At 41.1% G+C, this 12,682-nt stretch overlaps 1 protein-coding gene across 2 annotated transcripts; it reads right to left on the reverse strand.

The window, feature by feature from the left end:
- Nucleotides 1-665: 665 nt before the first annotated feature.
- On the reverse strand, nt 666-10,209 carry Pjvk (pejvakin). Of its 2 annotated transcripts, XM_004660292.2 has the most exons (6): nt 9,999-10,209; nt 9,070-9,265; nt 7,488-7,629; nt 3,941-4,058; nt 1,350-1,448; nt 666-964 (listed from the first exon to the last, which is right to left on the reverse strand). In XM_004660292.2, exons 1-6 carry the CDS (start codon nt 10,207-10,209, stop codon nt 672-674), a joined length of 1,059 nt encoding a protein of 352 aa, XP_004660349.1. In that variant the 3' UTR covers nt 666-671. The 2 variants fall into 2 exon arrangements, with proteins under 2 accessions (XP_004660349.1, XP_045003802.1); XM_045147867.1 differs by lacking the exon at nt 9,999-10,209 and having other exon boundaries at nt 7,488-7,608; nt 9,070-9,199.
- Nucleotides 10,210-12,682: the final 2,473 nt, after the last annotated feature.

Below are 12,682 nucleotides of genomic sequence, written 5' to 3' on the forward strand. Positions count from 1 at the left end.
TGGAGTTCGTTTGCGTGGCTAGAAGCCCTGGTCTGCCCATTTTTTTTCTCTCTCTCTCATATCTCAAATAAAAATAAAAATTAACTTTAAAAAATTGATATTGGGAAATATCTGAACAAGATGAAAAGTTCAGTAAAGTGAAAGTTAAACCCAAATGATTGTGTAGTAAGTGGTAAATCTGTGAAGAAATGTTATTCTCAATTTTATATTTAAATTCTTTCATAGAAACAATGTTATTAACCTTCAAGAATATGTATGAGGAGGACAACAGTGTTATTACCTGTACCATATGGGTGGGAAAATGGCATCAACACAGGTTTCTGCTTTTCTTTTCTTTTTTTAAATTTTTTTGTTGTTGTTGTTTATTTAATTTGAGAGCAACAGACAGAGAAAGAGGCAGACAGACAGAGAATGGGCACGCCAGGGCCTCCAGCCACTGCAAACAAACTCCAGATGCATGCGCCCCTTGTGCATCTGGCTAACGTGGGTCCTGGGGAGTTGAGCCTTGAACAGGGGTCCTTAGGCTTCACAGGCAAGCGCTTAACCACTAAGCCATCTCTCCAGCCCAGGTTTCTGCTTTTCAATTCATGAAAGCACACCTAAGTAATTACGGGCAGGTTTATGGCACAATTGTACATAAAACACCAACAAGGTATAACCATTTCTTCTTTTTATTTCATTCTCTTGTGCCAAATATCAAAACAAGGGACTGCATGAAGTCTCACATACTTCATTCCATCAACAGAACACTGGAAGCACCCATACACCGTCTCCCTCTTTAAATTCCCCATTCCACAGAGTATGCAGGGCCCTTTTGGAATGTTATGATTAAGTAAATTGACTCGGATGTGAGTCCCCTCCTTGAGGGAAATATCCGCCATGCTCAGAGGTTTATCATAGAAGTCAGAAAAAAGATCATCCAGGTAAAGCTGGGAACGAGAAATGGCATCCATGACTCGTCTATCTAAGAAGACAAAGACAGAAATATGTTAGAAGTCAAAATAAAAACCTATATACAGCCTCAAATGCACTTACAAATAGATCACTCCATCATGCAATAATTTGGTTTTTAAACTTATTTTATTTATTTATTCATTTGGTTTTTTTGAGGTAGGGTCTCACTCTGGTCCAGGCTGACCTAGAATGCACTGGAAGGCACTCAGAGTGGCCTTGAACTCACAGCAAACCTCCTACTCTGCCTCCCCTGCCTCCCAAATGGTGGGATTAAAGGTATGCACCACCACGCCCAGGTTAAATTTAATTTTTTTAACAGATGGGATTAGTAAGTAAACAACATCATGCATGAATATAGGGGGGAAATCATTTAAAATACTCCTCAGTGGACATACTTCTTTCAAATAGGATATTTCTTAGTCGGTAGAGCAGTGCAAATGTTGTTGTTTCTTCCCTTTCAAATCCTCCTTTTGACACTGAAGTGATACAAAGGTCTACAAAACAAAGTGGAGAGGATATTAGAACAACTCCTGTATTATTGAGTGTATAGGGCAGTGAATTCTAGCACATGCTATTCATTGTGCTTTGAAAATCTAAGTTTTACACAGTTTTGGGAAAAAGAATACTTTCACATGGTACACAATTCAGAATATAAAAAGCAGGTACAGGGGGCTGAAGAGATGACTTAGCAGTGAAGGTGCTTGCCTGGGAAGCCTAAGGTCCCAGGTTCAATTCCCCAGTACCCACATAAAGACAGATGTACAAGGTGGCTAGAGACCCTGGTATGCCCATTTTCTCTTCCCCCCTTCCTCTCCCCTCCTCTCTCTCAAATAAATAAATAAATATTTTTTAAAAGCAGATACAGTGAACTGACAAGCCTCTATCCTTCCCTGTACCCAGCCAGTCTTCTACCCCACAAGCATTGTTAAATGTTTTGTGTATGTTTCCAAAACTACTTCTATACTATAAAAATTCCTTTAAAATATAACTTAGAAATGATTATATGTCAAAACCTATATACTTCTCTCTTAAAAAAAAAAAAAACTATTTGCAAGCAGAGAGATACAGAGAACAGAGAGAGAGTATGTATGTGCACACCAGGGCCTCTAGCTGCTATAAACGAACTCCAGATATATTTACCACTTTGTGTATTTGGTTTTACATGGGTATTGGGAAATCAACCCTGGTCTTTAGGCATTGCAGGCAAGCACCTTAACAGCTGAACCATCTCTCCAGTCCTACTTCATTCTTAATAGCTTCACAGCATTCTACTGAATAGATGGGATGTACCACTACTTATCAAATTCCCTTAAGGTGGTTACCAATATTTTGCTATTAGAAATTGAATGTTCTTATACCTATATCATGTCACAATTGCATCAGTATACCTGTAGTATGACATCCTGGAGGAATAAGGCCAAAGTGTATGGATGGTTTAGATCTGATGGATGTCAGTTTATACTCTTCTCAATAATTTAACTACAAAACTGTATACCTAAAGGGTTCCAAGTAAAATTTGCTTAAAATGTAGTTTTATTTCTAGATTCCTAATCCCTCCTCATATAATCTCAGAGATTAAAAAAAAAAACAGGCCTAAAAATGTTGCCAAATTACCATAAGTAGGAGACTTTCCTGACTGGTCCTTTTGGGTTGTATCTAGACTTGTGCTGGCTGGCAGCCAACTAATAGTAAAGACCTGTGGAGTGTAGAATGCCACAGCAAGCTACACTGAGCTGCTATACAAGATGACAACTGTACAGGGATACTTATACTTATGAAGTGTCTTTTTTATTTTAAATATATTTGTTTATTTTAGAGAGAAAGACTGACAAACAGACAGCCCTAGGGCCTCCTGGTGCTGCAGATAAACTCCAGTGTCATGTGCTACTTTGTGCATCTGGCTTCACATGAGTACTGGGGAATCAAACACATACCAGCAGGCTCTACAAGCAAGTAACTTTAACTACTAAGCCATCTCCCCAGCCCCTAAAGTGTTTGTTTTTTTAATATTTTATTTTTATTATTTGAGAGAGAGGGAGGGAGGGAGGAAGGGAGGGAAGAAAGGAGAGGGGAAGGGAAGAAGGGATGAAAGGAGGGGAGAAAGAGGGGAAGAAAAACAGGGAGTATAGGGAGGGAGGGAAAATATGAGGGATGGAGAGAGGAAGGGAGGAAAGAAAAAGAATAGGCATGCTAGGGCCTCTAGTCACTGCGAACAAACTCTCAATATATGTGCCACCGTGTGCATCTGGCTTATATGGGTTCTGGGGAGTTGAACTTAGGTCCTTAGGCCTCACAGCCAAGTGCTTAACCACTAAACCATCTCTCCAACCCCGTTTTTTTTTTTTGTTGTTGTTGTTGTTTGTTTGTTTGTCTTTTGGGTTTTGTTTGTTTGTTGTTTTTTTTTGTTTGTTTTTCAAGGTAGGGTCTCACTCTGGTCCAGGCTGACCTGGAATTAACTCTGTAGTCTCAGGGTGGCCTCGAACTCATGGCGATCCTCCTACCTCTGCCTCCTGAGTGCCGGGATTAAAGGCGTGCGCCACCACGCCGGCTGTTTGTTTGTTTTTAAAGAGGATATGCATCTAGAAATTTACATCTAACACAGGTAAAACTGGGTGCCCTGCTTTGGGCACCAGACACTTCAGGTATCTTCCTATTCCTCTTTGTCACCACCAAAAATACCCATGAGGGTCACTTCTCATCCTTCCCATGTACACAAGGAATATGTTCTCAGGTGACCTCATTTTATCACTCATCTATAAGTTTAAATGGGACAGCCTTCAACAAGAAGCAAGAAGAGGTATTGGGTAAGCAGGAGGAAGAGCTTTCCCCAGCCTTTCCTTCAGTCTAAAACACTGACAGCACTGAAAGCATCAACCTTCTGTAACTATGAGAGGAGTGGGAGGAAGGGAGGGAGAGATGGTCATTCCTTTTACATTCTCTTTTTAAAAAAACAATCACCTGTGTTTCAAGTACGTTATTCACTCACCAAAGGCACCATCCAAGTAAATGAAGAGTTCAGAAACACTGAAAGCTATGGTTGTATGTGCTGGAAAAACAATAGCTTTTTCCCTTCCCTTGGGATTCTGTTCATCCATAAAATGAAACTGTATTTAAAAAAAAAGATAAAATAGCATTATTAAAAAGCCTAGAGAGTTGGCATAGCTTTTTTTTTTTTTTTGAAACAAACCATCTTCTTCCAACAATTCCACCCAAACCAAACTAAAGTTCTCCAAGGAAGCTGTCACACTTCTTTCAAATTTTAAAACCAAGATCCAAGTGGTACGAGGGACTGCATTAGAGCAGACCTTGCACTTCTCACACTGATACTGAAGCCAGTGACCAGTGTCCCCATGCTTGTGATGCTGTCTGCGGCAGAAACCTTTTCTTTCAGCTTTGCCTATCCACTGAGATCTCTGCCAGCAGCTTTCGGGAAAACCAGCAATTGATTTTGCAAAGCAAGTGCCATCAAGTAAATACTTCCATTTGTGTCCCCTCAATGATCAGTGTTCATCAGAATGGTAGACAGCTGAACATAGACTGTGAACAGAATCTTTACTTGCAAAGACTTCAGAATTCTGTAAGCGGTATCTTTATGAGAAGGAACTCAGTATGGTTTAAGTGTCTGAGTCACCTTATACAGGCTATATATAATATGCTAAATTACAACTAAAGACTTAGTTGACATGATCATTTAGGCCAATTTTTCTAACAATTGGTTTAATTTTTCCATTTTTAAAAAATAATTTTAAAAACTTATGATTTTATTGAGCGAATATTTACACATGTTTATGAGGTCCAGCGTACTGTTTTGAAGTGTGTACATGTTGGTGGAGACCAACTCAAGGTAATCAGCCTATCTGTCACCTTGGACTTTTACTATTCCTTTATGGTAAATACATTCTTTTCTTTTAATCATTGTCAGAAATAGGCATTGTTAAATCTACTCACCCTGGGTTCCACAGAATACCAGCACTCATTCCTCCTGTCAGACGATAACACTGAATGCATTGAGTGAGATCTCTGCCCACCAACACCGCCACACACACACATACTGCCCCAGCCTCTGGTAACCAATGTTTTACTCTCAACTCAGTGAACTCTAATTTTTTTTTATTTAAGCTACCATTCAAAGTAATGGTTTTCATTATGACATTTCCATTCATCTATAGGTCAGTGTATTTTGTTCTTATTTCTCTCTTTCCTCTACTACCTTTCCCTCCTTTTTTCCTCTTGCTGTTTTCCTTCCTGTCCCCAAGTAATCCCCCTTTTGCTTTCATGCCATATGTCTTCCCCCCCCCCCCACCAAGAGCTCTTCCTTCCCTCTAGTGGTCCTCCTTCTAGTTTCTTTTTTTTTTTTTTTTTTTTTTGGTTTTTTGAGGTAGAGGTCTCACTAGCCCAGGCTATCTGGAATTCACTATGTAGTCTCAGGGTGGCCTCGAACTCACGGTGATCCTCCTACCTCTGCCTCCCAAGTGCTGGGATTAAAGGTGTGCGCCACCACGCCCGGCTCCTTCTAGTTTCTATACACACACACACACACACACTTAAATATACATTCCATATCTGAAAGAAAACATGCTTTATCTTTCTGAGTCTGGCTATTTCACTTAGTGCAATGAATTTTAGTGCCATCCACTTTCCTGGAAATGTTATAATTTCATTTCTCTTTACAGCTGAATAAAATTCCATCTAACAGTTGAATTTAACCCTACCAATTTTAGTATATGTGCTGCTGAGGCAAGCAAGATCCTACCAAATCATTACCAAGTGTCACTGAATGATAAGGATAAACAATATCATAGTCGAATTTAAAATTAAACTCATGTAGTTTTCCAGGTTTTTTGTTTTTTTTTTTTTGAGGCAAGTCCAACAGACTGGCCTTTTTTGATGCAAGAGAATGAGAGTGAGAATGAAAGTAAGAGAGAGAGAGAGAGAGGGAGAACTGGCATGCCAAGGCCTCAGCAACTGCAATTAAACTCCAGACGTATATGGCCCCTTGTGCACATGTATGACCTTGCACACTGGCATCATTGTTTGTCTGGCTTACGAGGTACCTGGAGAGTCAAACATGAGTCCTTAGGCTTCACAAGCAAGCCTGTACTTTTCTTATTTAAAAAGACATCATTGAATGAAGCATGTTTCATCACTGATGATACAAAATTAGAAAAAAAATTGTTTTTTTAATATAAAAATATATATTGAATTTTAAAAACTTCAAATATGAAATATATTATTTAAGATTAAAGACAGGGGCTGGAAAGATAGCTTAGCAATTAAAGCGCTTGCCTCAGAAGCCTATACATGCAGGTTCGATTCCCCAGTACCCATGCCATACAAAGCCAGATGCACAAGGAGACACATGCATTTGGAGTTTGTTTGTAGTGGCTGGATCCCCTGGCGTGCCATTCTCTCTCTCTCTCTAATAAGTAAATAAAATAAAATAGAGTATTTAAGGCCAGGTGCGGTGACTCAAGATTTTAATACCAGAACTTGGGAGGCAGAGGTAGGAGGATCACTGTGAGTTCAAGGCCACCCTGAGACTACATAGTGATTTCCAGGTCAGCCTGGGCTACCTCGAAAAACAAAACAAAGAAAATAATAATAGAGTATTTAAAAACTAAAAGCAAAGAATGCAACTTAAATATTCATTGTGTGTGTGTGTGTGTGTGTGTGTGTGTGTGTGTGTGTGTCTGTAGTATGTGGGGTGTATGTAGTGCATGCATACACATGTGTAGAGGCATGGGCCCCACACAGAAGCTAGAGGAGGATGCAGGGTATCCTCCTCTATTGCTCTTCTATCTTATTTCCTTCAGACAGAGTCAGTCTATTTCTGAAGCTTGAGCTTTCCCTTTTGCAGTTAGACTGGCTAACCAGAAAGCCTCAATAATCTGTCTCCACCTTCTTCAGTGTTGGGATTACAGATTTATGCAGTCACACCCAGCTTTTTATATTGAGGGTCAAGCTCAGTTCCTCATGTGCGTGCCACAAGTACTCTTACTCACTGAGCCATCCTCTCCCCAGCCCCCACTTAAATAGTAATCAAATTGAAAGGGGGCCTGTATGCACATTATTTCACAAGGAATGATGTTTAATTTGCATTGTATTTTAAAACCTAGGATGGGGCTGGAGAAATGGCTTAGAGGTTAAGCGCTTGCCTGTGAAGCCTGAAGACCCAGGTTTCGAGGCTTGATTTCCCAGGACCCACATAAGCCAGATGCACAAGGGGGCGTATGTGTCTGGAGTTCATTTGCAGTGGCTGGAGGCCTTGGTGTGACCATTCTCTCTATCTATCTATCTGCCCATTTCTCTGTCTGCTGCTCTCAAATAAACAAATAAAACAAAAAAAAAATTTTTAAACCCTAGGATGTCTTGGATTTTTTTTTTTTTCCATATTCCCAAACACAGCCATTTCTATATACAATTCTATACAACTGTAACTCTTCCATCTTTGCACAAACCTCATTAGAACCTTCGAATGCTTGGCAAATCCCCACAGCAAACATGACTAAGCAAGTGTGATGAGCATATTTTACCCGCATGGCTTCCCCTCGGATTCCAGCGTGCACGGACAGCGAGCACTGGCGTGTGGTACGGATGCTCTCCATGACCAAACATAGCACTGCCTTTCTGCTGCTCCTTGACTGACGGATCAAGCTGTGGTCAAAGTTAATTTTTCTAAAATTCAAAGTATACATTTGTGAGATTCTCTAATATCTAATGACATAGAAGCACGGGCAATGTTTGAATAATCTGCCTCTCTATTCTGCCTTCTGGTTTTGCATGTATATGAAGATGGGTGGATTTTTGCTGTTTACTTTGTTTTGTTGCACTGGGGATTGAACCAGGCTTATACATGCTAAGCAAGTGCTTTGTCACCCAGCTCCTTTTTCTTTTAACCCAGGCTGAACTGGAACTCACTATGTACTGTCAGGGTGACCTTGAACTCAGGAGATCCTCCTACCTGCCTATCAAGAGCTGGAATTAAAGGTGTGCACCACCACACCCAGTTTGCCTCCTTCTTTCCTCCTTCCTTCCTTTCTTTTTTTTAAGCTTGGGGAAAGGTCTTACTAATTTTTCCAGGCTCTCTTAAACTCACTATGTAGCCTACACAAGCATTAAACTTGTGATCGTCCTGCCTTAGCTTCCCAAGTATATAAAATTACAGGCCAGTGCAACCATAACTGGCTACTGTTTTCTAAAACATGCTTCCATCGAATGTTTTCTCCTGTTGGCTCAGAGCCTTTTGGAGAAGACTCTTAGAATAGATGTAGACAAGACTTATATTATTTCAATTAAAAATGGTAGCAAACAAGCCAGGCGTGTTGGCACATGCCTTTAATCCCAACACTCGGGAGGCAGAGGTAGGAGGATTGCTGTGAGTTCGAGGTCACCCTGAGACTCCATAGTGAATTCTAGGTCAGCCAGGGTTACAGTGAGACCCTACCTCAAAAAAAAAAAAAAACAACCCAACAACATGGCAACAAATGTGCAAAATTGTAATGGGTTTATAAAGCAACTGAAAAAAATTTTAATTATTTTTTAAATTATTTATTTGAAAGGGAGAGAGTGGCATATACAGGAAGAGAGAGATGGACACACCAGTGCCTCCAGCCACTGCTAATGAACCCCAGATGCATGGGCCCCATTGTACATCTGGCTTACATGGATCCTAGGGAATTGAGCCTGGGTCCTTTGGCTTTGCAGGCAAGCATCTTAACCACTAAGCAATCTCTCCAGCCCTGAAATTTTTCTTTAAGTCAAATTACTTTTTTTTATTTTGGATTTTGAGGTAGGGTCTCACTCTAGCCCAGGCTGACCTGGAATTCACTATAGAGTCTCAGGGTGGCCTCGAACTCACTCATGGCAATCCTCCTACCACTGCCTCCTGAGTGCTAGGATTAAAGGCATGCCACGCCCAGCTCAAATTACTTTTGAGTAACTACCTTTACCCAACTTCTCCAGATACTACAAGTTTGAAGGGTATCAGATAAATCAAAACAATAAATTATCCTAATAAAATATAATTCAAATATATTAAAGATTCTTCACAATGACATTTATATAGCCAAGTAACTTAATGAAAACACTGGAGTGTATTAGGGTTCTTCTACTGACCGTGTAGTAATTTCCTTGAGTAATGTTGATACTTCCACTTCATGCTTGGTTACTACTCCAAAGGAAGCTTTGACTGCGACGGAATCGGATCCAGTAACATTAATCCCCACATCATTTACAATATGGTTGCCTCGCCTCCCATAAAGTGAAACATCTGACTCATCTTCATAATTCAGCAACTGATAAGATGAAATACCTTAGGAGGAGGAACAGAGTATCTGTTAAATGCCTCAAACTCATCTTACATAGATTTTATATGGAATCATGTTAAATTACAAATGAAAACTCATTTATCCAAAAGTTAGTGAGAAAGACAGCATTTCAAACCAGGTTTAAAAGAGCATTTCAGTCAATTTTGCATGAAAAAGTCACAAATGGCAGAATAATTAACATGAACTCCAATCCTCTGGTCAGTCAACAGAATATCTGATTGGGTGAAAGAAAAACAAGTGTTTATAAGTAATAACTTGTCATATTGGCTATTTTATAATCTAGCTTTAAAAATACACTTTGGGTTACGAACATCTAACTCATCTTTATAATTCAGCCGTTGATAAGATAAAATGCCTATGAGAAGAAAGGTAGTTATTACAATTTTAACAAAAATACAAATTGCTTTTATATTTGTATTTTTGTGTTTATGTGAAATAAGATCATATACTATACTACGTAACACATGAAAAACATGTCATTTTCTAAACTGAATTGGTTAAAACAACTTATAAAATAATTAACAATTTTTATTCAATCAATAAAAGCTTTGATACCATAAAACCACATATTGTTCATCTTAATAATAGTACTATTAATATAGTAAAAGTTGATTTTATTTGTAAAATGTGTTACTAAAGAAAGACATATATAACCATCCTATTTTTAGGTTTGTGATAATACAACCCCACAAGTCATTCCCAACCATTTAAACTTACCAGTTGAAATTTCTCTGTCTCCTAGGAGAATATCTTTCAGTGTGAAAGGTGTTGAGGTAAATTTGTGTCTAGGAAACAAAAAGCATCGCTTCTTTTTTACCACCAAACTTAGAGGTTGGTACTTGTCAGCTTCACTGAGACTTGGTACAGGAACTAATCTCCCTCCATCTCCAACTTGCTTGACAAAGCTCTTTGTAGCAGCAGCAAACATATTAGTACAAAAGTCATCAACTCCAACCCTCAGGTAACAAATCCATTTTCAAAGAAAAAAAAAAAGCATAAAACTACCCCTGGCTTGTTCTCAAATATAAACACGCATGTTAAAAATACAAAGCATGGTCACCAAGCGGTTCAGCAGTGTACAATTCACAACCCTGCCTCCCTCATGGACTCGGGTAATGAATAATAAATCAACAGTGTAAAATGATATACTACAAGCAAGTCTAACTTGGAAGGGCCAGAAAGATACAAAAACAAATTCAGACACAAGGACCATAGTTGAGCGTGTTTTGCCAGCAGCAATGGGTCAATCGAAATGGAGGGACATAACCCTAAGGGAAACTGAATCGTGCACACACTAGCTCAGGCCTGGATCCTGTCACACAGCACAATGACCAGTACAGAGGAGATCCTTCACAAATCCACCAGTGAACTTTAGCAACAGAAAAGTACTGTTTTGAATCCTTTCAATATACAGATCATTGTGTGAGTACTTCATTCATTTTTGTTTTTGTATGCTTATGAAACCATGTGCTCAATGTCAAATATAAATTCACAGAATGTAGGAGAACAATTATATAGAGATCTTTATAAAATACTTAAATAAAGACATATACTAAAGGCCACCATGCAGTATTGCCTACTCAGAAGCATAACTGCTCAGACCACATCACTGAACCTGGAGCCCTGAAAAGCTTTCTTTTTGTTTCCAACAGTTACCCCACTTATTCAACCTGTTGAAAGTATTACATAAGGATTTTACTTATTTCCAGGAAAATTTGTAGCTAAAATTCAATTAAAAATATTTTATTTTTTTTTTTATGTGAGATAAAGAAAGAGAAAGAATGGGCAGGTAGGGCCTCTAGCCACTGCAAACAAACTCCAGAAGCATGTGCCGCCACGTGCATCTGGCTTACATGGGTTCTGGGGTAATCGAACCTGAGTCTTTAGACTTCACAAGCAAGTGCCTCAAAAGTTAAGCTATCTCTCCAGTCCTAAAACTCATTTTTGAAACAAATCTGTCCTGAGCTACTGTATTGCCATAAGTAATTACTATATTTTGAAAGTAATTATGTGATCCTTAAAATAACAGACTCATTAAAATGTAAATGTAACATTATTGGGTAGTAATCTACACATGTATATGTGGAAGTAAAGGAATAGAGAACAGGCTTATTTCAAGCCTTGAACAGAAATAAATTTGATTAGATTGGGGGCATTTTTCACTTGCTTTCAAGAACCTACAGCTTACATGCAACCCCAAACAGATTTTTTTTTCCATAATGAAACTCATTACTGACCTAAAAATTTCACTTAAAAACTAACTTTTAATGTCTTCGGGAGAATAATATTTTATAATGTTCTTGAGTACCAAAAAGTAAAGGGAGCCATTTCTTCATGGCTAGCAAATCTGAGATAAGTTGCATTGCTGTGGGGACCCATACACACACCGGAAGGTGGAGCATCCTAGACAAACGTCATCACCACCCACAACAGTTCCGCAGGAAGTCGAGTGGGAACTGGTCTAGAAGGGCACTTCCTTTGCTGGGGAAGGAGGTCTGCAGAAGCCCCAAAGGCAGGGCTGTAGCCGCTGCACAGCATCCCCTCCCCCTCACTCCCCCCTCAAAGCCTGCATGCTTGTTTGCTGCCAAAATCCGGGAGGTTCCTTAGCAATTTTGCATTGGCCTTTCTTAAAGTGACCCGTCCTCAATTTTTCTTCACACACCTCAAACAAGCCAGGGTTCAGGCTTTACAAAGCCTGAGCACACACCAACCAGCTTTCTCTAGGAAGACACCGCCTCCCTCCAAAGACAAAGACCCCAGCAGGCTCTGGGGCCTAACTGCCGCAGGCAAAAGGCCACAGGCCTGGAAAGCACCACTGCCCTAGAAGAGAACCCGGTGCAGCCCGGAAGGACAAGAGCTGACGGAGAGGACGGGGCGGGGCTGGATCCGGGAAGAGTCGGAGAAGGCCGGGGCGGGGCCTGTAGGGCAGCGAGGCGGGCCGGGCGCTGAGAAGCACCGGGAGCCGCCGCGGGGCGCAGTCTACATCTGAAAAGAGCCGGGAGAGGCCGGGGGCGGGGCCCGGAAGGGAGCGCGCGGGGCCCGACGCTTTGAGAAGCACCGGGAGCCGCAGCGGGGCGCGGGCTGGATCTGAGAAGAGCCTGGAGAATGTCGGGGGCGGGGCCTGGACGGGAGTGGGCGGGGCCGGGCGCTTTGAGAAGCATCCGGAGCCGCAGCGGGGCGCGGGCTGGATCTGAGAAGAGCCTGGAGAATGTCGGGGGCGGGGCCTGGACGGGGGTGGGCGGGGCCGGGCGCTTTGAGAAGCATCCGGAGCCGCAGCGGGGCGCGGGCTGGATCTGAGAAGAGCCTGGAGAATGTCGGGGGCGGGGCCTGGACGGGGGTGGGCGGGGCCGGGCGCTTTGAGAAGCATCCGGAGCCGCAGCGGGGCGCGGGCTGGATCTGAG

The sequence above is a fragment of the Jaculus jaculus genome, chromosome 4, assembly GCF_020740685.1.
Source record: "Jaculus jaculus isolate mJacJac1 chromosome 4, mJacJac1.mat.Y.cur, whole genome shotgun sequence".
NCBI lineage: Eukaryota > Metazoa > Chordata > Mammalia > Rodentia > Dipodidae > Jaculus > Jaculus jaculus.

What these genes read in the sequence shown, in the direction of transcription:
- Pjvk (XM_004660292.2), bottom strand. Translation starts at nt 10,209, where the DNA reads ATGTTTGCTGCTGCTACAAAGAGCTTTGTCAAGCAAGTTGGAGATGGA. An exon ending in AGACAGAGAAATTTCAACTG is followed by an intron (nt 9,266 to 9,998) that starts GTAAGTTTAAAT and finishes CCTCCTCCTAAG; the next exon opens with GTATTTCATCTTATCAGTTG. An exon ending in TCCGAGGGGAAGCCATGCGG is followed by an intron (nt 4,059 to 7,487) that starts GTAAAATATGCT and finishes TTTTAAATACAG; the next exon opens with TTTCATTTTATGGATGAACA.